Here is a 16,943-nt window from a genome sequence, read left to right on the forward strand (position 1 = left end):
AACAATCGATTACATGTGTAAACAGATGCATATGTAAAATAATGTGATCATCAAGCATTAAACAGCATATAAATAAAAAATGTAGACCCAGGAAGTGGTTTAGGATTGTGAAATTTTGGGGGTGTTAATGAAAATGATCAAATCCAATCCAGACATAGACACGATTTTCTCAGCTTTTTGTTTAAATGTTGCTTTTTTTAATGGAAAAAACATTCAAGTGTTGATTAAAAGAAGAATGCATGAATGCATTGACACATTAACATTTTGCAAGTTCTAGGGGCCATAAAAGTTTTGTAAAAATAATAAAAAATGTTAATGGTTGCTGGCCACTTGGTGGGGAAAGAGTTTAAATGGATTTTTGGAAGTTTTTATGAATGATGTATCATGTTATCAGCACTGTGGATATTTTACAGCACAATTTCCAGTTTCCCATCTTCTCTTTCCACAATGATAAGTTACTTGTTGTGGTAGAAGACTCTTTACAGTTTGTCATTTCCATGGCAAGATACTGATATCGATTATGGTTTGAACAATTAGATCCAAACTCGTTTGAAAAACATAAGACAAAATATTGGATTTGGAAAACAAATTGGAATTGTGTTGAAGGTGATTCAAATTGTTTTTGAACTGGCCGATTTTTGTCTGCACAGGTCTAGCCACAAAGCGCTCTTCATCCGTATGAGTGCACTGCAGTCAGACTGGAGTTACTCCGGCCTGAAGGGCATCATTCCATCCTTGCTGCATCACAGTCTTCTGGGATATAATTTCCTCATTCCTGATGCAGTAGGTAATACCTGCCCACACATACATAAATACACATGTACTTGTGAAAATGCATACCATAGATAAAGAATAAAATTTCATCAACTGTCTTCTTTAATCCTTTAAAAAAACAAAAGACTACTGGCACACAGTTGTACAGTACACAGTATGATATGAACACATCTAAAAAAATATGTCCAGAATATCCCCAGGTCAAATTTGGCCAGTTAATCAGAAGGGGTGGGTGGGGAATTATTACATTTTGCATCAAGAAAATTAAGCCTGTTTTTTGCTCTATTAGATTTGTTACTTTGACACATTTTCCTCACATATTCTCAAAGTACTGTAATAATACATCATATTTTACATTAAATATTTTATATGTATTACATATATATTAACTTAAATTTTAAAAATGAATTACAGTTGCATTTTTTTTAGAAACATCTTTGTGAACAGTTTATTGATCCTTTTGCCAAAATCAAAAAAAAAAAAGTTTGCATATGTGTATCATATTTGATAAATCGGGCTTTTATGGCTCATATAGTAAGAAAGAGAAAATATGGAGCTCATATTTATTCAGAGGCCCAAACTGAGCAAAAATGTGCAATTTGGTGAAGATGCTGATCTATGGCCAAAACATAAAATTAAATAAAAAAGAAAATAAAAAAAAAAAGTGAGTGAAGTGACGTGTGGCAAAGTATGGTGACCCATACTCGGAATTTGTGCCCTGCATTTAACCCATCCAAGTGCGCATACATACACACACACACACACTCAGTAGTGAACACACACACCGTGAACACACTCCTGGAGCAGTGGTTATTCTGATAGTTTGTAATATAAATCAATGAGAAGTTGCTTCAGTCCATTAAGTGTTCATCTTGAAATATTGCTAAAAATATCAAAGCTATTCTTACATTTACTTTATAAAATACTGATTACCACATACCATGAATTGAAGAGGGATGTACAGTATTTACAATTACAGGAAAAAAAAACTTTTACTTATAAAAAAGTTTAAACTATCAATCTGATGACAGAAGGCATGTAGTAGATTGTGTATAACAGGCTTTTCAGCAAGTTTTGATCACGTTGACCATTTAGAGGCCTTAGAAATTTGTGTATCAAATATGTTACATTAGGCTTTATAGGGTTAAGCATATTTTGCTACCAAATTCTACTTAAAATATCACATATCACAATGCAAGAAAATCGTGATTGTCCACAAAAAAATTGGAATTTCTTGACATGTGAATGCATTTGTGGGATTATCAATTGCAGGAGGCTCTCTCTCTGCCGAACTGGTTGCCGATGACGAGCTCTTCGTTCGCTGGCTGGGAATCGCAGCCTTTCTTCCCGTCATTAGCTTCCAGACACCTCCATGGGTCTTTGAGAAGCAATGGGTGAGTGCCACAAGGACGGGTCCTCGGCCCCATCCGGGTTTTAGCTTTCTCTTCAGTTCCTTTCCCGTTGTGGTCAGAAAAAAAAGAATAATATGGAGCCAAGTGGGTCAAACAATAAGAAAGAGATTTCAGGAAACAAAACTGGGTGCAATATGTTGGCCATTGAGAGTTAAATGCCTCAGAATCAAAGACGGTTTCTTTTACACTCCTAACATAACATTGGAAACATAATACTCATTTACTCCATGGTGTACCATGAGAATGTCCTCCTCAAAATACTACCTAAATACACGCCAGAATATCCAGTCCCAAGCAATGATATATTTGAGCCCTAAGAGCCCAGTTTGAGTTTAGGACCGGCACAGAGCATCCTCCAGGTGGCCGTTTTTCTTGTATTTCATGGTGTATTTGCTTGGCCTTTCCCCAACATCACCTGTGGTTAAGGGTCCATCTGGTCTGCATTAGTGTCTCTTTCAAATTTATGACTCTCAATCTCAACTGTAATGAGAACCACTGCACCAGGAATGATAATGGATCGCTGGATAAGAGGAAAATAAAATTTCCAGAGACAATTACAGGTTTTGTTAGTGATTTGACTTTACAGACTAGAATAAGAGTGGTCATTGTTTTTGATTTTTTTGTTTTTTGTTTTCTAATCCCTGGTAGGAGTAGATCTTTCCATGGATTTTGTTGCTAGAAATGGTCAAATAGCAGGGAGTAAAGGGACAGCTGACTTAAAATTAAAATTCAGAAAATGTATTATTCACCCTCACCCTGTCCTTCTTTTGAATACAAAGGCCATGTACAAACTGCGACGACTTCACTTAAATGTAGGAGTGGATCCCCCGAATTACAGTTTTGTGTGTGTATGAACCATAACTCACTCTCGAAACTATGATGCATTTGGTATCTACTGTTTTTAATTAAAATAATATTACAGTAACCAAAGACTCAATAAGTTTGATGATTTTAACTAAACCACCGCTAACAGAGCCATCATGTTTTATTTATGTTTGGAAGCCTACTTTGCAGTGTGCGGTGTTGAAGGGTTGGCATGTTAATTTAATATAAATTATGCTTTTTTAGCACATTTGGCTTGTTGTTTGGCGCACAGCACATAAAGCAATCCATTTTATGGAGTTAATAAAGTAGGCAGATGAAGCCCAAGAGAGAAAAAAAAGTGCACTTCCATAATGTACAGTGCTCTATTTTCACACACTAATTTTGTACTTAATATAAAAAAAATATTCTTTAGTACTTCTTAAGATGATCTTAAGAATATCTAAGTGTACTCAACTGTGGTATTTTGGGACGCCATGAATATTTTTTTATTTATTTTTTTTTTAACTAAAATGTGCTTTTAAAATACTTTCCCTGTAGTAAAAAAAAAAATTATTTAGAGACCACTTGTTGTACACTTCAACCCACTAGTGTATGAAAGATGAGTACACTTAGATATTCTTAAGATTATCTTATTATATTAATTACAAATTTGTGTGTGAAAATAGAGCACTTTAAATACATTAAGGAAGTGAACTTTTTTTTCTCCTGGGAGGTCGCGATATTTTCATATGTGGCTTATTTCCAACATAACGTGTTTGGATTTGAGTTTATTGTGGGCTTGTTCTTATCTGTCTGTTTGTTAGTTAGATCTGGCAACACTAATGAGTCAGGCATTCCCTGTGATTTCTTGCACTGCACATACAGAAAAGATACATCATTAACAGCTAGTTGTTCAGTTCGTTTCCATACACACTGCATGGAATTTATGTCAGTGCGGTTACCATAACCTGATTTTAAAAAGTCTGATGGATTTGGAATGACACGACGGTGAATAAATGATGACAGAATTTGTGGGTGAATTATCCCTTTAATAACTCTAGTACGTCTATTTGAACAGTGAGACAATGGTATTGGATCATTCGTTGGTTTTGATCTTGGCTCATGGATATCAGCTGGACAGTCTTAACCCTCTTAAATCATAGTTCATTAGTATTAATATTAAATGTGTTGATCATACTGAAAGTATTTACTTGCCGTTATTTTCCATTCTCTTTGGATTATTGCCTTCTGCAGGCTGTGTGTGTGTGTGCATGTACTAGCTTTTGTGCGATTACCCAACACCCACTAGAGACCCAATGACTATGTTGGGTCTAAATAGGAGGAAAAAGGGAATGGAAGCCGCAGGCCTGTTTTCTCCATTTAAAATTAGGCCGAACTCAGGCAGTTATTCAAAATTCATCTCATGAAACTTTTTTTCATCTGAAGAATACATTTTTTATGAACGTGGTTTTGCTTTGTTTCCGTCACCAGAGGCTGGCTAGGATGTTAACTGAAGGATATGACCTCTCAAGGAATGTTAGAAACGAACCACAGCAGAACTAGACGGGAACGTTGTTGATCAAAAACTCACATCCTCTTTCATATAAGTTTTATTAAGTGTTCACTGACAGTTTCACCTTCTTCCTAGGTCCTAAACCTCACCAGATTCTACATAGCCAAGCACCATGACTTTGTCGTTCCTTTGATACTGAAATACGCAGAGGAATGGCAAGATACCGGAAACCCCATCTACAGGCCGCTGTGGTGGCTCAGTCCAAATGACCCGATCACGTTTACCATTGATGATGAGTTCCTCATTGGAAATGAGGTAAGTTGCTTATAGAAAGGGAAGATGTGCAAGTCGCTTTTAGCCCTGAGCTTATAGCCCAAAGTATACTTCACTTTTTATACATATGCGAGGGACAGCATACAGTGCGCGCGACGCGAATTGCGCTATCAGAAGAGTACACGCGTACTGTACGCGCACCACCCGATTTTTGTAACCGCGCATACTACATGCTCAGGTCGCACATGCACACTTAAGTTATTTTGCATTAATCAGGTTTTCCACATGGTGGCAACACTGTCCCGGGCCGACTGTATGCATACGCTAGCTTCCGTGTACAAAAACAAAGTATACTTAGGACTTTAGTGTCCTGCTCGAAGACATGGGGACTGTGATTTTACCAAGTAGGACATATTCCTGAATCATTTGTTGGTTTTGGAACAATATAGCCCAAACCTCCAGCCCTAACCTGAAATCAGTAGATTATATGTTTTCAGTGTTGATTTCGACGATTAAAGTTCTGACGAGATGTTAGTTAATGAAGGGTTTTCAAAGCCAGAATTTCAGTGCACATAATTTTACTCTTTCCCGCAAACTCTGTGCTTATAATGAGGAAATTCCCACAAACATTCACTCACTATAGCAATGTGGGTCAATGATTTGAAATCTCTCTCATGCAGTTTGTTTCTTATGCCGTTGTGTGTACGGTAAGCTATTGTGCAACTAAAATGACAACATAGCACCACCTAGCATCTAAAGCCCAAAGTATACTTGTTTTTTTTTTTTTTTTTTTTGGGGGGGGGGGGGGGGTTGATAGCTAATTTCTCCTGGAACACAATGGAGCTGGTTTTGTTACAAAGACCTGGCAACCTTGGCGTATACATACAGTTGACGAGTAGCCTTTGATAGTATATTTCACTTTATTGCATGAACGCAGGCAGTCAACACATGCGCTCTAGAAAACTTCAGAAGTTATGACCGAAAATATGTCTTTGTGCTCTTCTAAACTAAAGTTGCAGCTCTCTCATAATCCCCTCACACAAGCGCTTGTCAATGCAGGAGTCTGTTGTTGTTCCATTTCTTTAGTTTCGTATTTTCCTGTGAAACCACAGCCCATGTTGCCACCTTGTGGAACTACTGATTAGTCCAAAACAAATTCAAAGCAAATGTGCGACCTGTGCATACAAAGTAGTGGTGCACGTAGTATGCATGTACTATTCTGGTAACAAAATTTTCATTAGGCATTTTTGCAGGTATCAGAATATAAATGTGATTAAGCACCTCATGTAATATATTTCTTAAATAGTAAGTGTCGCCTTATAGTTACTGAAACCAAATTCACATCCTAACCTTCAAGGATCAACAAAGATGCCGATGAAGTCCTATTTGTGATCACCAAATGGCACAATAGTGGTAGTTAATAGATCATCCCTGTGGGTTTGAACCTACAGCCTTTCGATTTCCAGTCTATCTAGGCTACATATTCAAAACTAGGCTTTCAAGGTGATCCCTGTTATTGTATACTTGAAGTTTGAAGTGTTTTTCTGCTTTTGTAGGTCCTTGTTGCGCCGGTTACTGAAAAAGGAGCTTTACAAAGAGACATATACCTCCCGGAGAGTGACTTTCAGTGGCAGGACACTAACAATGCTCAAGTGTTTGATGGAGGGACGTTTCTGGAAAGTTACCTGGTCGGCCTTGGGGACGTGGCGGTTTTTGTACAATGGAGATCCTGAGGCTTATTTACCACTTTTTTCTATTTTTGAAATTTTCACTTGTGCTGATCTCAAATTGCACTTTCCATAAAGACCATTATCTGTGTCTCAAGGAATCTTGAGATTAGGTAGAAGATAATTTGCACTTTAAAAATCAAAGTGGTTTATATTTTCTCATGATTTTTAGATCCCTCTTATTTTCTCCGCTACTTGTTTTATTAATTAATTCACTTTTTTTTTCTTCAGAACGCAGTTTACATTTGATAGATTCTTACAGCCTCTTAAATTGTTGTCATGATATGGAGCTAGAAATCAAACCCTTTGCTTAAGAACAATCATTGGAATTTTATGAAGACCAAACAATAAAAAACAAATCGCAAAATTGAGAAAGACTCTACAAGGAAAAACCAATGCGCTAAATGGATGAAGATGAAAATATGCTAAATATCACTCATCTCATCCCAGCGGGGTTTTTACTTGAACTTTTCTGAATATTTGCTGTAGTTTAGTAATGTTTTACCTGTACCTCAAGCTCTCATGGTGTTTTTGACGTATATTTTTCGACATGAACTGTGAGAGAAGCACTTACTGATAGAGAAAACTGAAATTAAGGGCTTTTAGAGTGAATAGCACAATTATTTTGTCTACAAAACAAGAATATTGAAGATCAGTCATTAGTAGTAGAATATGAGCCAATGACAAACTAAATTTTCATCGCTGTACAGTCTTAGTTGAAATGCAACACACAACAAAAGTTGTTTTCGTTATTTCATAATGGTTGTTTTTAAGAGATTTTGATATTATGCTGATTTTAATCATTATTTGTTTAGCTTCTTACAAATGACCAGATGAACCAATATGGTATTTCTAGATCTTAATAATTCATGGGACATTATTCAAGGTAGAATTAGAGTTTTGTATTTATATCAGTTCAGACTAAACTTGATCATTCTTAACTTTGGAAATACTCTGATGACTATAGCGACATTTGTATATTTTGTCCCATTAAATGTAGTTGCTAATTGTTATAAAGCTGAATTCTGCCATTACAAATGATTTGGGATAACGGATGTAGATTTTTCACAGCCCGAGGACAACAATTGTCCTGTAGAATGGTGGTTTAATGAGTCTTGGCAAAATACAGATGCATTTTATATCAATTTACTAGTTGTGATGTATGGCAAGCTGTTTTAACCTTAATCTAAAACATTAGTGTCTAGTTTCATGCTACAAGTGCTTATTTATTTAGCTGCTAGTATCTATTCCATTAGGTACTAATATGCACTTTTTGGCTTCTAGTGCTTATTCATTAGATTATAGTATCAATTAAAAGTAGAGTTTAAGAGTAGTAAAAGTTTTATTTTACTAGTAATATTTTTAATTGAACTCTACAGTGGCCATTCTGACTAGTCATAACATGATGAGTAAAAAAGCAGTTGTGACTAGTATAAGATTTGTTACTAGACACTATACTAGTGTCTAATATATACCATACCTAATATAATATATATAATATATACTAGTACCTAATGACTTAACTGCTAGTATCCAATGAATACCTACTAGTAAAATGTAAAAAGATACTAGTCAAAATGTAAAAAGATACTAGTACTAGAATACATGGTAACACTTTAGAATAGGCAACACTTGTTAACTATTAACTACGACTTTTCCCTCAATAAATTCTTAATTCGCTGCTTATTAATAGTTAGTAAAGTAGTTGTTAAATTTAGGTATTGGGTAGGATTAGGGATGTAGAATAAGGCATTGATATGTGCTTAATTAGCACTAATACATGGCTAATGTTCTAGTAATATGCATGCTAATAAGCAACTAATAGGTGTAACCGTAAAATAGTGTTACAGAATGCATACTACTCAGAACTAAATAGTTGATATCTGAATAACAGATTGGTACAATTTTGAAATGTGTTTCTAGTAACTGTAGAATAGTCACTAGTTACTACTAAAATACGTACTAGTTTCTAATGAATAAGAACTAGTATCTTTAAACAGTTACTACTGCCTAATAAGCACTAGTCAATGGTAAAAGTTTGAATTGTGTTACTAGTAACAGTAGAATACATGCTAGTTACGACTGAAATAAGAACTAGTATCTAATGAATAAGCACTAGTCAATGGTAAAAGTTTGAATTGTGTTACTAGTAACAGTAGAATACATGCTAGTTACGACTGAAATAAGAACTAGTATCTAATGAATAAGCACTAGTCAATGGTAAAAATTTGAAAAGGGCATTACTAGCAACAGTAGAATAGTTACTAGTAATGATTAAAACAAGTACTAGTATCTAATGAAAGAGAAATAGTATCTTTAAAAAGTTACTAGTACCTAAAGAATAAGTACTAGTAACTTATGATTACGAACTAGTATATTTAAAAAGTTCCTATAGTAACTTTTTAAAGATACTAGTTCTTATTCATAAGTTATAGTACCAAATGAATAAGCACTAGTCAATAGTAAAGATTTAAAATGCGTTACCGGTAACGGTAGAATAGTTACAAGTTACGACTGAAATAAGTGCTAGTATCTAATAAATACTAGCACCTAAATAATAAGCACTAGTAACTAAAGAATAAACACTAGTAACTAATGAATAAGCTCTAGTTGCTAATGAATAAGCACTAGTAGCTTATGAATAAGCGCTAGTAACTAAATAAGCACTAGTAGCTGAAAAATAAGTACTAGCAACTGAAGAATAAGCACTAGTAACTAATGAATAAGCACTAGTAGCTTATGAATAAGCGCTAGTAACTAAATAAGCACTAGTAGCTGAAAAATAAGTACTAGCAACTGAAGAATAAGCACTAGTAACTAATGAATAAGCACTAGTAGCTTATGAGTAATCACTAGTAGTTTATGAATAGTCACTAGTGACTAAATAAGCACTAGTAGCTGACAAGTAAATACTAGCAACTGAAGAATAAGCACTAGTAACTAATTAATAATCACTAGTAGTTTATGAATAGGCACTAGTGACTAAATAAGCACTAGTAGCTGAAAAATAAGTAGCTACTAGTAACTGAAGAAAAAGCACTAGTAGCTAATGAATAAGTACTAGTAGCATTAAAATAGATGTGTTTTAGGGGTTAAATTTTAAGATGGCTTGCCCTAGGTGCTGCTACTTTCACTCTCATGCCTTGACAAGATCCAAACTTGGAGCATCGGTCCCCGTGCTAAAACACTAAATCACAATCACCGCCGTGTGAATCTACAGTGCAGAGAGAGAATGAGAACTTGATCAGTATCACCTGATACGTGTGGCCTACTGGGAATGTCCTCTTAATCCTCACTGTGATTTTGAATGTTTACTGTATCTGCAGGATTCTCAGGTCAAAGATATCAAATCCAAGAGAAAGAAAATGTCTTACGCCCCAGCACACTGTTGATGTCTTAATCTCTTGATGCTCTTTTCATTTGTGCATTTACAGAGAGGCTAATTGTGATGATCTTATACAGAGTGATGTTTCGGGAGCCTTTTTTGCTTGTATTTTATATTAAAATGCTGCGCTATGAACACAATATGCTGAAATGTTCCCTGCTGAGCAATCTTCGACTTTTTTGTAGGAATCAGGTGCCACAAGCCAATCAGCAATATGCATATATCATATAACTGTGCCATTTTCTGTCTTCTGTCCATCTGAAAAATAGAAATGTCAATCTTCAATAAAGTTTACATTTTGTTACTGTAGGAACACATTGTTTGAAATCTTGCTTGCAGACTAAAATAAATAAATCTAAACCGATTTTAGGACCAAATTTGGAGGGGGAAAAAACTTTCATGTTGTTGAAAATTCTTGTTCATTTAAATAAGGGAAGGACAGATGCTATAAATTTGGGAGGATTCAAATTTTATGAAAAATATTACATTTAGTTGAAGAAAAAAATAACTGTAAACTTTTATCAAATTATTAAAGATTATATAAAAATATTTTTACACATAGAATTATGGGATATTAATAACATTTAGATTAATTATGGTACTGATAATGGGCTTCAATGTTCTGAAAATGTCACAATACAGCCCTAAAATAGGCTACATTGCTGAATCAAACATCATTTCTTAATTGGGCTGAAAAGTAACTTGAATCTCAAATACTTTCTTACTGTTTGCATAATATAGGCATACAGTATGTGTAGTGCTGCATGAAAATGGAAATACATTAATCTATATATGTGAGCTGTTTGACAGGGTGTTAGAATTCCCACCTTTGTCATTGTAGAATTAGCCACCATCTAAGACCCTTCAATAAAGTGTAAGCCTATATAGTTTCATTGCTTGTATGCACTGGGATATGTAAGCGAGCATCCGTGCTCTCACAGTATCAGTGGCTCTGCTGACGGTGAAAACCTGCACTAATTCCACTTAAACCCAATAAGAATTATTTATAGTAGCAGAAAGCATGTAAATGGAATCATATGGAAAACACATTCAGGGGCCCCAACCTTACTTTACATTGGCCTTATTCCATTACAGGCTTTTCTGGAACCATGCAGCCACACACACACACAAAAAGGTTATACTAATTATTTATTTTATAAAATAGCATTGTTTGATTATCATAGTATTGAATGCAATTATGTCCTTAATTTTTTTTTTAGAAAATAAAGATGGATATTGGCCTCATTCAGTTGCATAAAGAAAATAAATGTGCGTAAATTGCAAAAAAAAATAAAAATTCTGAGCCACTAATGTCATTGCATATATTTTATATTTACTCAAACATTGTAAATATAAATCTGGCTTCTGAAATGCTTTGCCATAGAGTGCAACAGGCAGGTTCCAGAAAAAATAAAAAAAAATGATCCATAAGGAAATTGATTTTTAACAATAACCTAAAAAACCTTTAAAAACAGACATGTTGTGAGCATGTAGCTTGTTAATTGCCTTTTGTTGAACCCATTTGTTTGCATTATTTCAACTTATTTATTTAATTATTGTGTTTAATAGCAGAATTAGTGGTAAAAACTACATTACCCATGATGCTGTAGAAAATTCCACCAATCAGAGAGTCACAGTGAGTGAAGCTTTTGCACCCACCATTCCCATGAAACACCCCCATGCTCTCAAACTACTTAAATATTTGAATATGTACATGAATATTTTGCAATCATCTGTTTGTGTTAATAGATAAAACCAACAACTTTAAATGGAATTTTCCGTTTAAATGCTTCATGGGGTTGTAGTTCTTTCCCAAAATAAAGCATTAAGTACACAGTCTTTTCATGTTCTGATTCAACTCGTAGCTGGCTGATTTGGTTCTTGTTCACAGTTCTTTTAAAATCCTTTTTGAAAAACCCTATAGGAAAAATAAATGGGGAAAAATACCCCTGGAACCAGTGCCACCAAAAAAAGTGGGCGGACACTAATGCACTCTATTGGTCAGTGAACCAGGTAGCCCTGTCCCCAAACTCACACCATTGGGAGATCAATCAACCTATGAATGGATAATAGTTATTACAGGAAAAACTATTTCACCTTTAAGTAATGTTAACGAACAACACTCAAATTCAATCTGCTAGAGTTTTACATGAAGCTCAGTGAGCCAGATTCATATACTGCCAGCTCAATACAAATGTCTTTGGACTTTGGACAAACCACACTAGTTCTGAAATGAAGGGTTCAGGCTTATTTTAGAAACGTTTAACGTGTCTGTTAAAGTGAAAAGTTTTAGTGTGGAAGTGGTATCTGATAATAATCGAGATGTGGTTTGGAAAAACGTTGGTTGTGTTTTGAAAAACAGCATGCAATAGACCAAAGATTATTCGAGGGAACAGTACTACTCACATTAAGGTTGTAAACTCGACTGCATGGATACTAGTATCAGAGAGTGGTCAACACTTCCCTGTCCAAAAAAGAAGTAACTTGGGCGTCACTACGATGGATTTTCCCTATCATCACATGCCCCCATTCATTTTTGGGTGAACTATCCAATGAACGATAGGCTCCACCAAGAACGATAACTAAAGATAATAATATATCTAATAACAGTAACGTTATAAGCATGCGCTGATCATTTGCCACACTTTAAATTTTTGAGATATTCAAAGAAGGATGGATTCTGATTGGCTGTCAGTGTTTTTACTGTTCAACAGCCGAGAAAAAATAAAAATCATGTTGTGATTCCAACCTTATAATTTGTCTGTTCAGTTATTGGTGTGGACTCTGCTCTGTTGTTATCATTATAGTTATTGTTCTTGGAGCGAACAGGCCTGTCCAGATGACTGCAGCTGCTTTTATGTTAAAAATAATGTGGATAGAGAACTGTTATCTTCATTTCATGTCATGACTCTTCACAAAACGCTATTTATGTCTTAATGTGTAATACTTTTTAAAGAGTGGGGCGATAGAATATACTGTGGTTTGTACAGTATAAAAACATTTGACCTATGGAGAGTCCCCACAAGGATAGTAAACCAGACGTGTGTGTGTGTGTGAATATATAAATGTAGAACACCCCCCCCCCCCCCCCCCCCCCCCGTCTCTCTCCCCAAGCTGAAAGTGTTGATGGGGGTCTTGGAAATCCAAGATGCAGCGGAAATGAGTTAGTGAATCCATGTCTTCATTGGGAATACCACTGTAAAGAATCCACTGTTTTGCCCTTCTGAGATATTTGTCACCTTGCAGTGGTTTAAAGGGTCTGCCTGATATATCTGAGGACCAAACAGAGTCACTTGTGTAACTGTCTATGGTTTAGGATGTACCATAGTAGGACTACTTGTACACTTTTGGCCTTTTGTAAAGTTCCGAATGTTTATTGACAAATGAGAATTGCACATTTTATGGAGGCCTATTATTGTATACTTCAGTCTTAACTTTTTAGTGTTTAAATGATGTTCTGGGCTCAATATAAGTTTTACTATCTTGATTCAACTTGAATAAAAATAAAAACAAAAAACAAATGTTTGCGACTTTTCTGTAGTTGTGATGTCATTTCTAGCACGACCAAACATTTTGCTCTTAAAATGTTTCCAAAGGTTAGCGTACAGTTTAATAGTCAAAGTTTGAGTTGAAATGTAATGTGTGAAAAATATCACTATCAATATATTACCGCCTACTAACTTTATAGTCAAAAAAATGGGAATTTGGGAGAGTAGAAGTGATTTATGGGTTTCTTTTGGCAAATAGAGTTAAATATGGGGCACTGCAGAAATTTAAAAAAGTAAAAACATGCTTATCATACATTTTGTATGATAGAGAAGAGACTGACACCAACACACTTTCCACAAAAACCACAGACTGCAATCAAATATGAACATATTACATGCTAAATAGACGCCCTCTACTGGAGAAATACACTATGTGCTTAAATACATTTTGTATCTACACTTTGAGTGGGCACCACTCAATTCAAATTAGATTTTTTTTTTTTCATTTTAATATAGACAAAACCATCAACTCCTGTTAAAAATAAAATGTGTAATAATACAATTTGCACATATCAGACCTGTACACACATAATTGTCTATATTATATATTGTGTTTTTGCTGTTTTGTACATTGCCTTTTTGGATATTTGTATATTATTCTTTATTATCTGTGTCCTGTTGCTGTCTTTCTGTTGCACTGTGGAGCTTCTGTCACTATAACAAATTCCTCGTATGTGTAAACATACCTGGCCAATAAAGCTCATTCTGATTCTTTAAGTTTCCACTTCTGGGAAAATGTATTAATCAGTTAGATTAATACATATTAATTAATACATAATAATAGAGAACTTATGATTCTCAAGTCTGTAATGCTTTTCCCCTTTATATATATATATATATATATATATATACAATGGGGCAAATAAGTATTTGATACACTGCCGATTTTTCAAGTTTTCCCACTTACAAAGAATGGAGAGATCTGTAATTGTCCTCGTAGGTACACCTCAACTGTGAGAGACAGAATATTTGTTTAAATCCAGAAAATCACATTGTATGATTTTTTAATAATTAATTTCCATTTTATTGCATGAAATAAGTATTTGATACAATAGAAAAATAGAGCTTAATATTTGGTACAGAAAACTTTGTTTACAATAACAGAGGTCAGACGTTTCCTGTAGTTCTTGACCAGGTTTGCACACACTGCAGCAGGGATTTTGGCCCACTCCTCCATACAGGTCTTCTCCAGATCTTTCAGGTTTTGGGGCTGTCGCTGGGCAACATGGAGTTTCAGCTCCCTCCATAGATTTTCTATTGGGTTCAGGTCTGGAGACTGGCTAGGCCACTCCAGGACCTTGAAATGCTTCTTACGGAGCCACTCCTTAGTTGCCCTTGCTGTGTGTTTGGGGTCATTGTCATGCTGGAAGACCCAGCCACGACCCATCTTCAATGCTCTTACTGAGGGAAGGAGGTTGTTGCCCAAAATCTCACGATATATGGCCCCATCCATCCTCCCTTCAATACGGTGCACTCGTCCTGTCCCTTTTGCAGAAAAGCACCCCCAAAGCATGATGTTTCCACCCCCATGCTTCACGGTTGGGATGGTGTTCTTGGGATTGTACTCATCCTTCTTCCTCCAAACATGGCGAGTGGAGTTTATATACCAAAAAGTTCTATTTTGGTCTCATCTGACCACATGACCTTCTCCCATGCCTCCTCTGGATCATCCAGGTGGTCTTTGGCAAACTTCAGACGGGCCTGGACATGTGCTGGCTTGAGCGGGGGGACCTTGCGCGTGCTGCAGGATTTTAATCCATGACGGTGTAGTGTGTTACTAATGGTAACCGTTGAGACTGTGGTCCCAGCTCTCTTCAGGTCATTGACCAGGTCCTCCCGTGTAGTTCTAGGCTGATCCCTCACCTTTCTCAGGATCATTGATACTCCACGAGGCGAGATCTTGCAAAACTACTGATGCAATACTGAGATCTTGATAAAACTACTGATAACAAGGCACTCTGATTGGTTTTGTTTTAGAATGCTATAGGGGATATATTCACACGTTATAGAAACGAAAATGATAGCGTATAAGATTGTTTTTAAGATAGAAAATAGATGATAAAGAATCAACTTGATGGAGCTCAAACTCAGAACACGCAGTCACAAATTAGGGTTGGAGCTAAACTCTGCAGGACACCAGCCCTCCAGGACCGAGTTTGGACAGCCCTGGTATAGAGCCAACTCTAATCAGACACACCTGAACAACTGATCAAGGTCTTCATGATTACTAGAATATTACAGGCAGATGAGTTTCAGAGCAGGAGCAAAACTCTGCAGGAAAGTAGACGTTGAGGACCAGAATTGAAGAACCCTGGTTTAAGGTGAAAATCAGATGTTCCTCGCATCTTTCTTTACAGAATGCTGCCATTTGCTCAGGGCTCTCCTGCAGGAAAACCCAAGTCAGCAGCTTGGTCTGGGGCAAATCCTGTCGCAGAACTGGCTTGCATAAGACCACACCAGTTGCCATCTCTCATGCAGCTTAGCGTCTTGCGGGCTGCAATTGGAGACGCTTCCATTCCTACTCTCGCCTTTGCGTCTTGCATCTTGCATCTTTGCATTTGGCGAGCAAGCCTTTTGAAGCACCTTGTGTGCCTTGGCATCTCCTGCAGGAAAAGTCAAACCAGTGGCTTGGTCTGGGGCATATCCTGTACCACAACTGGTTGCAGGTTCTCTACCTAAGATCAAAGATTGCATGGAAATCCCCAAATCAAATCTGTTCTCATTTTGTTTCTGTTTTGTTTCAGATCATCACATAAGACCACACTAGTTGCTCTCTAATGCAGCTTAGCATCTTGTAGGCTGCAATAGGAGACACTTCCATCCCTTCTCTTGCTTTTGCGGGGCGAGCAAGCCTTGTGCAGTGTCTTGGGACTTGGCTTGTGGGAGCAGTATTTGCACATGGAGAAACTGCTTCTGGAGGGATTTCTACATTATTGTATTTGTACATAGCTCTTTTGGTTGCCACGTTTGGGTTTTGGTTTACTCAATCCTGAGTCCAAGGGGTTCCTGCCACAGCCCTCTGAATGCCAGAGCTTTCTGCCTCCCTAATGTCAGGAGCTCTCTTCTTTGGTCACCTCGGTGCTAGTCACAGTTGTTAAAGAAGCTGAGGTATTGCTGTCCCAAACTCTGCATCTGCATCCATTCATTCAAAAGCCAGATCTTGGTCATCCTGGCGCTACAAGGGGTGCTGTCATGGTTGCTCCCAACTCCAAGCTTCTTGCAATGTCAGCTCAGTCCCAGTTGATCCTGTCTTGAACTCCGAAGAGATTCCTGCCACTGCCAGCCCAAAGGTTCTTGTCATGGCTGCTCAGAGCTCTGTCTCAGCTGCATCGATGCCAGTAGGCTACTCCCTGTCACAGTTACCCCAGTGATTTCTGCCACAGTTCTTGTTCATGGGCTGAACTTACACTATACCTTTGTTTTAAGACAATTCCTCAATAAAAAAAAATATACTTCAAAGATGTGTCATATTAGTGTCTTTATAATTTTCAGACTGTTATTTAATAT

At 36.5% G+C, this 16,943-nt stretch overlaps 1 protein-coding gene across 1 annotated transcript in view; it reads left to right on the forward strand.

The window, feature by feature from the left end:
• LOC306866457 (SITS-binding protein-like) overlaps positions 1–10,199 on the forward strand; it is a 32,953-nt gene extending 22,754 nt beyond the window's left edge. Inside the window, exons 7-12 of the mRNA XM_079411683.1 lie at positions 651–787; positions 2,047–2,168; positions 4,639–4,818; positions 6,333–8,652; positions 8,751–9,358; positions 9,462–10,199. Coding sequence (XP_079267809.1) covers positions 651–787; positions 2,047–2,168; positions 4,639–4,818; positions 6,333–6,509 — 616 coding nt within the window. The 3' untranslated portion in view covers positions 6,510–8,652; positions 8,751–9,358; positions 9,462–10,199. The remainder of the gene's footprint in view (positions 1–650; positions 788–2,046; positions 2,169–4,638; positions 4,819–6,332; positions 8,653–8,750; positions 9,359–9,461) is intronic.
• The last annotated feature ends 6,744 nt before the right edge of the window (positions 10,200–16,943 follow it).

Source organism: Barbus barbus (genome assembly GCF_936440315.1).
Source record: "Barbus barbus genome assembly, chromosome: 48".
NCBI classification, from domain to species: Eukaryota; Metazoa; Chordata; class Actinopteri; order Cypriniformes; family Cyprinidae; genus Barbus; species Barbus barbus.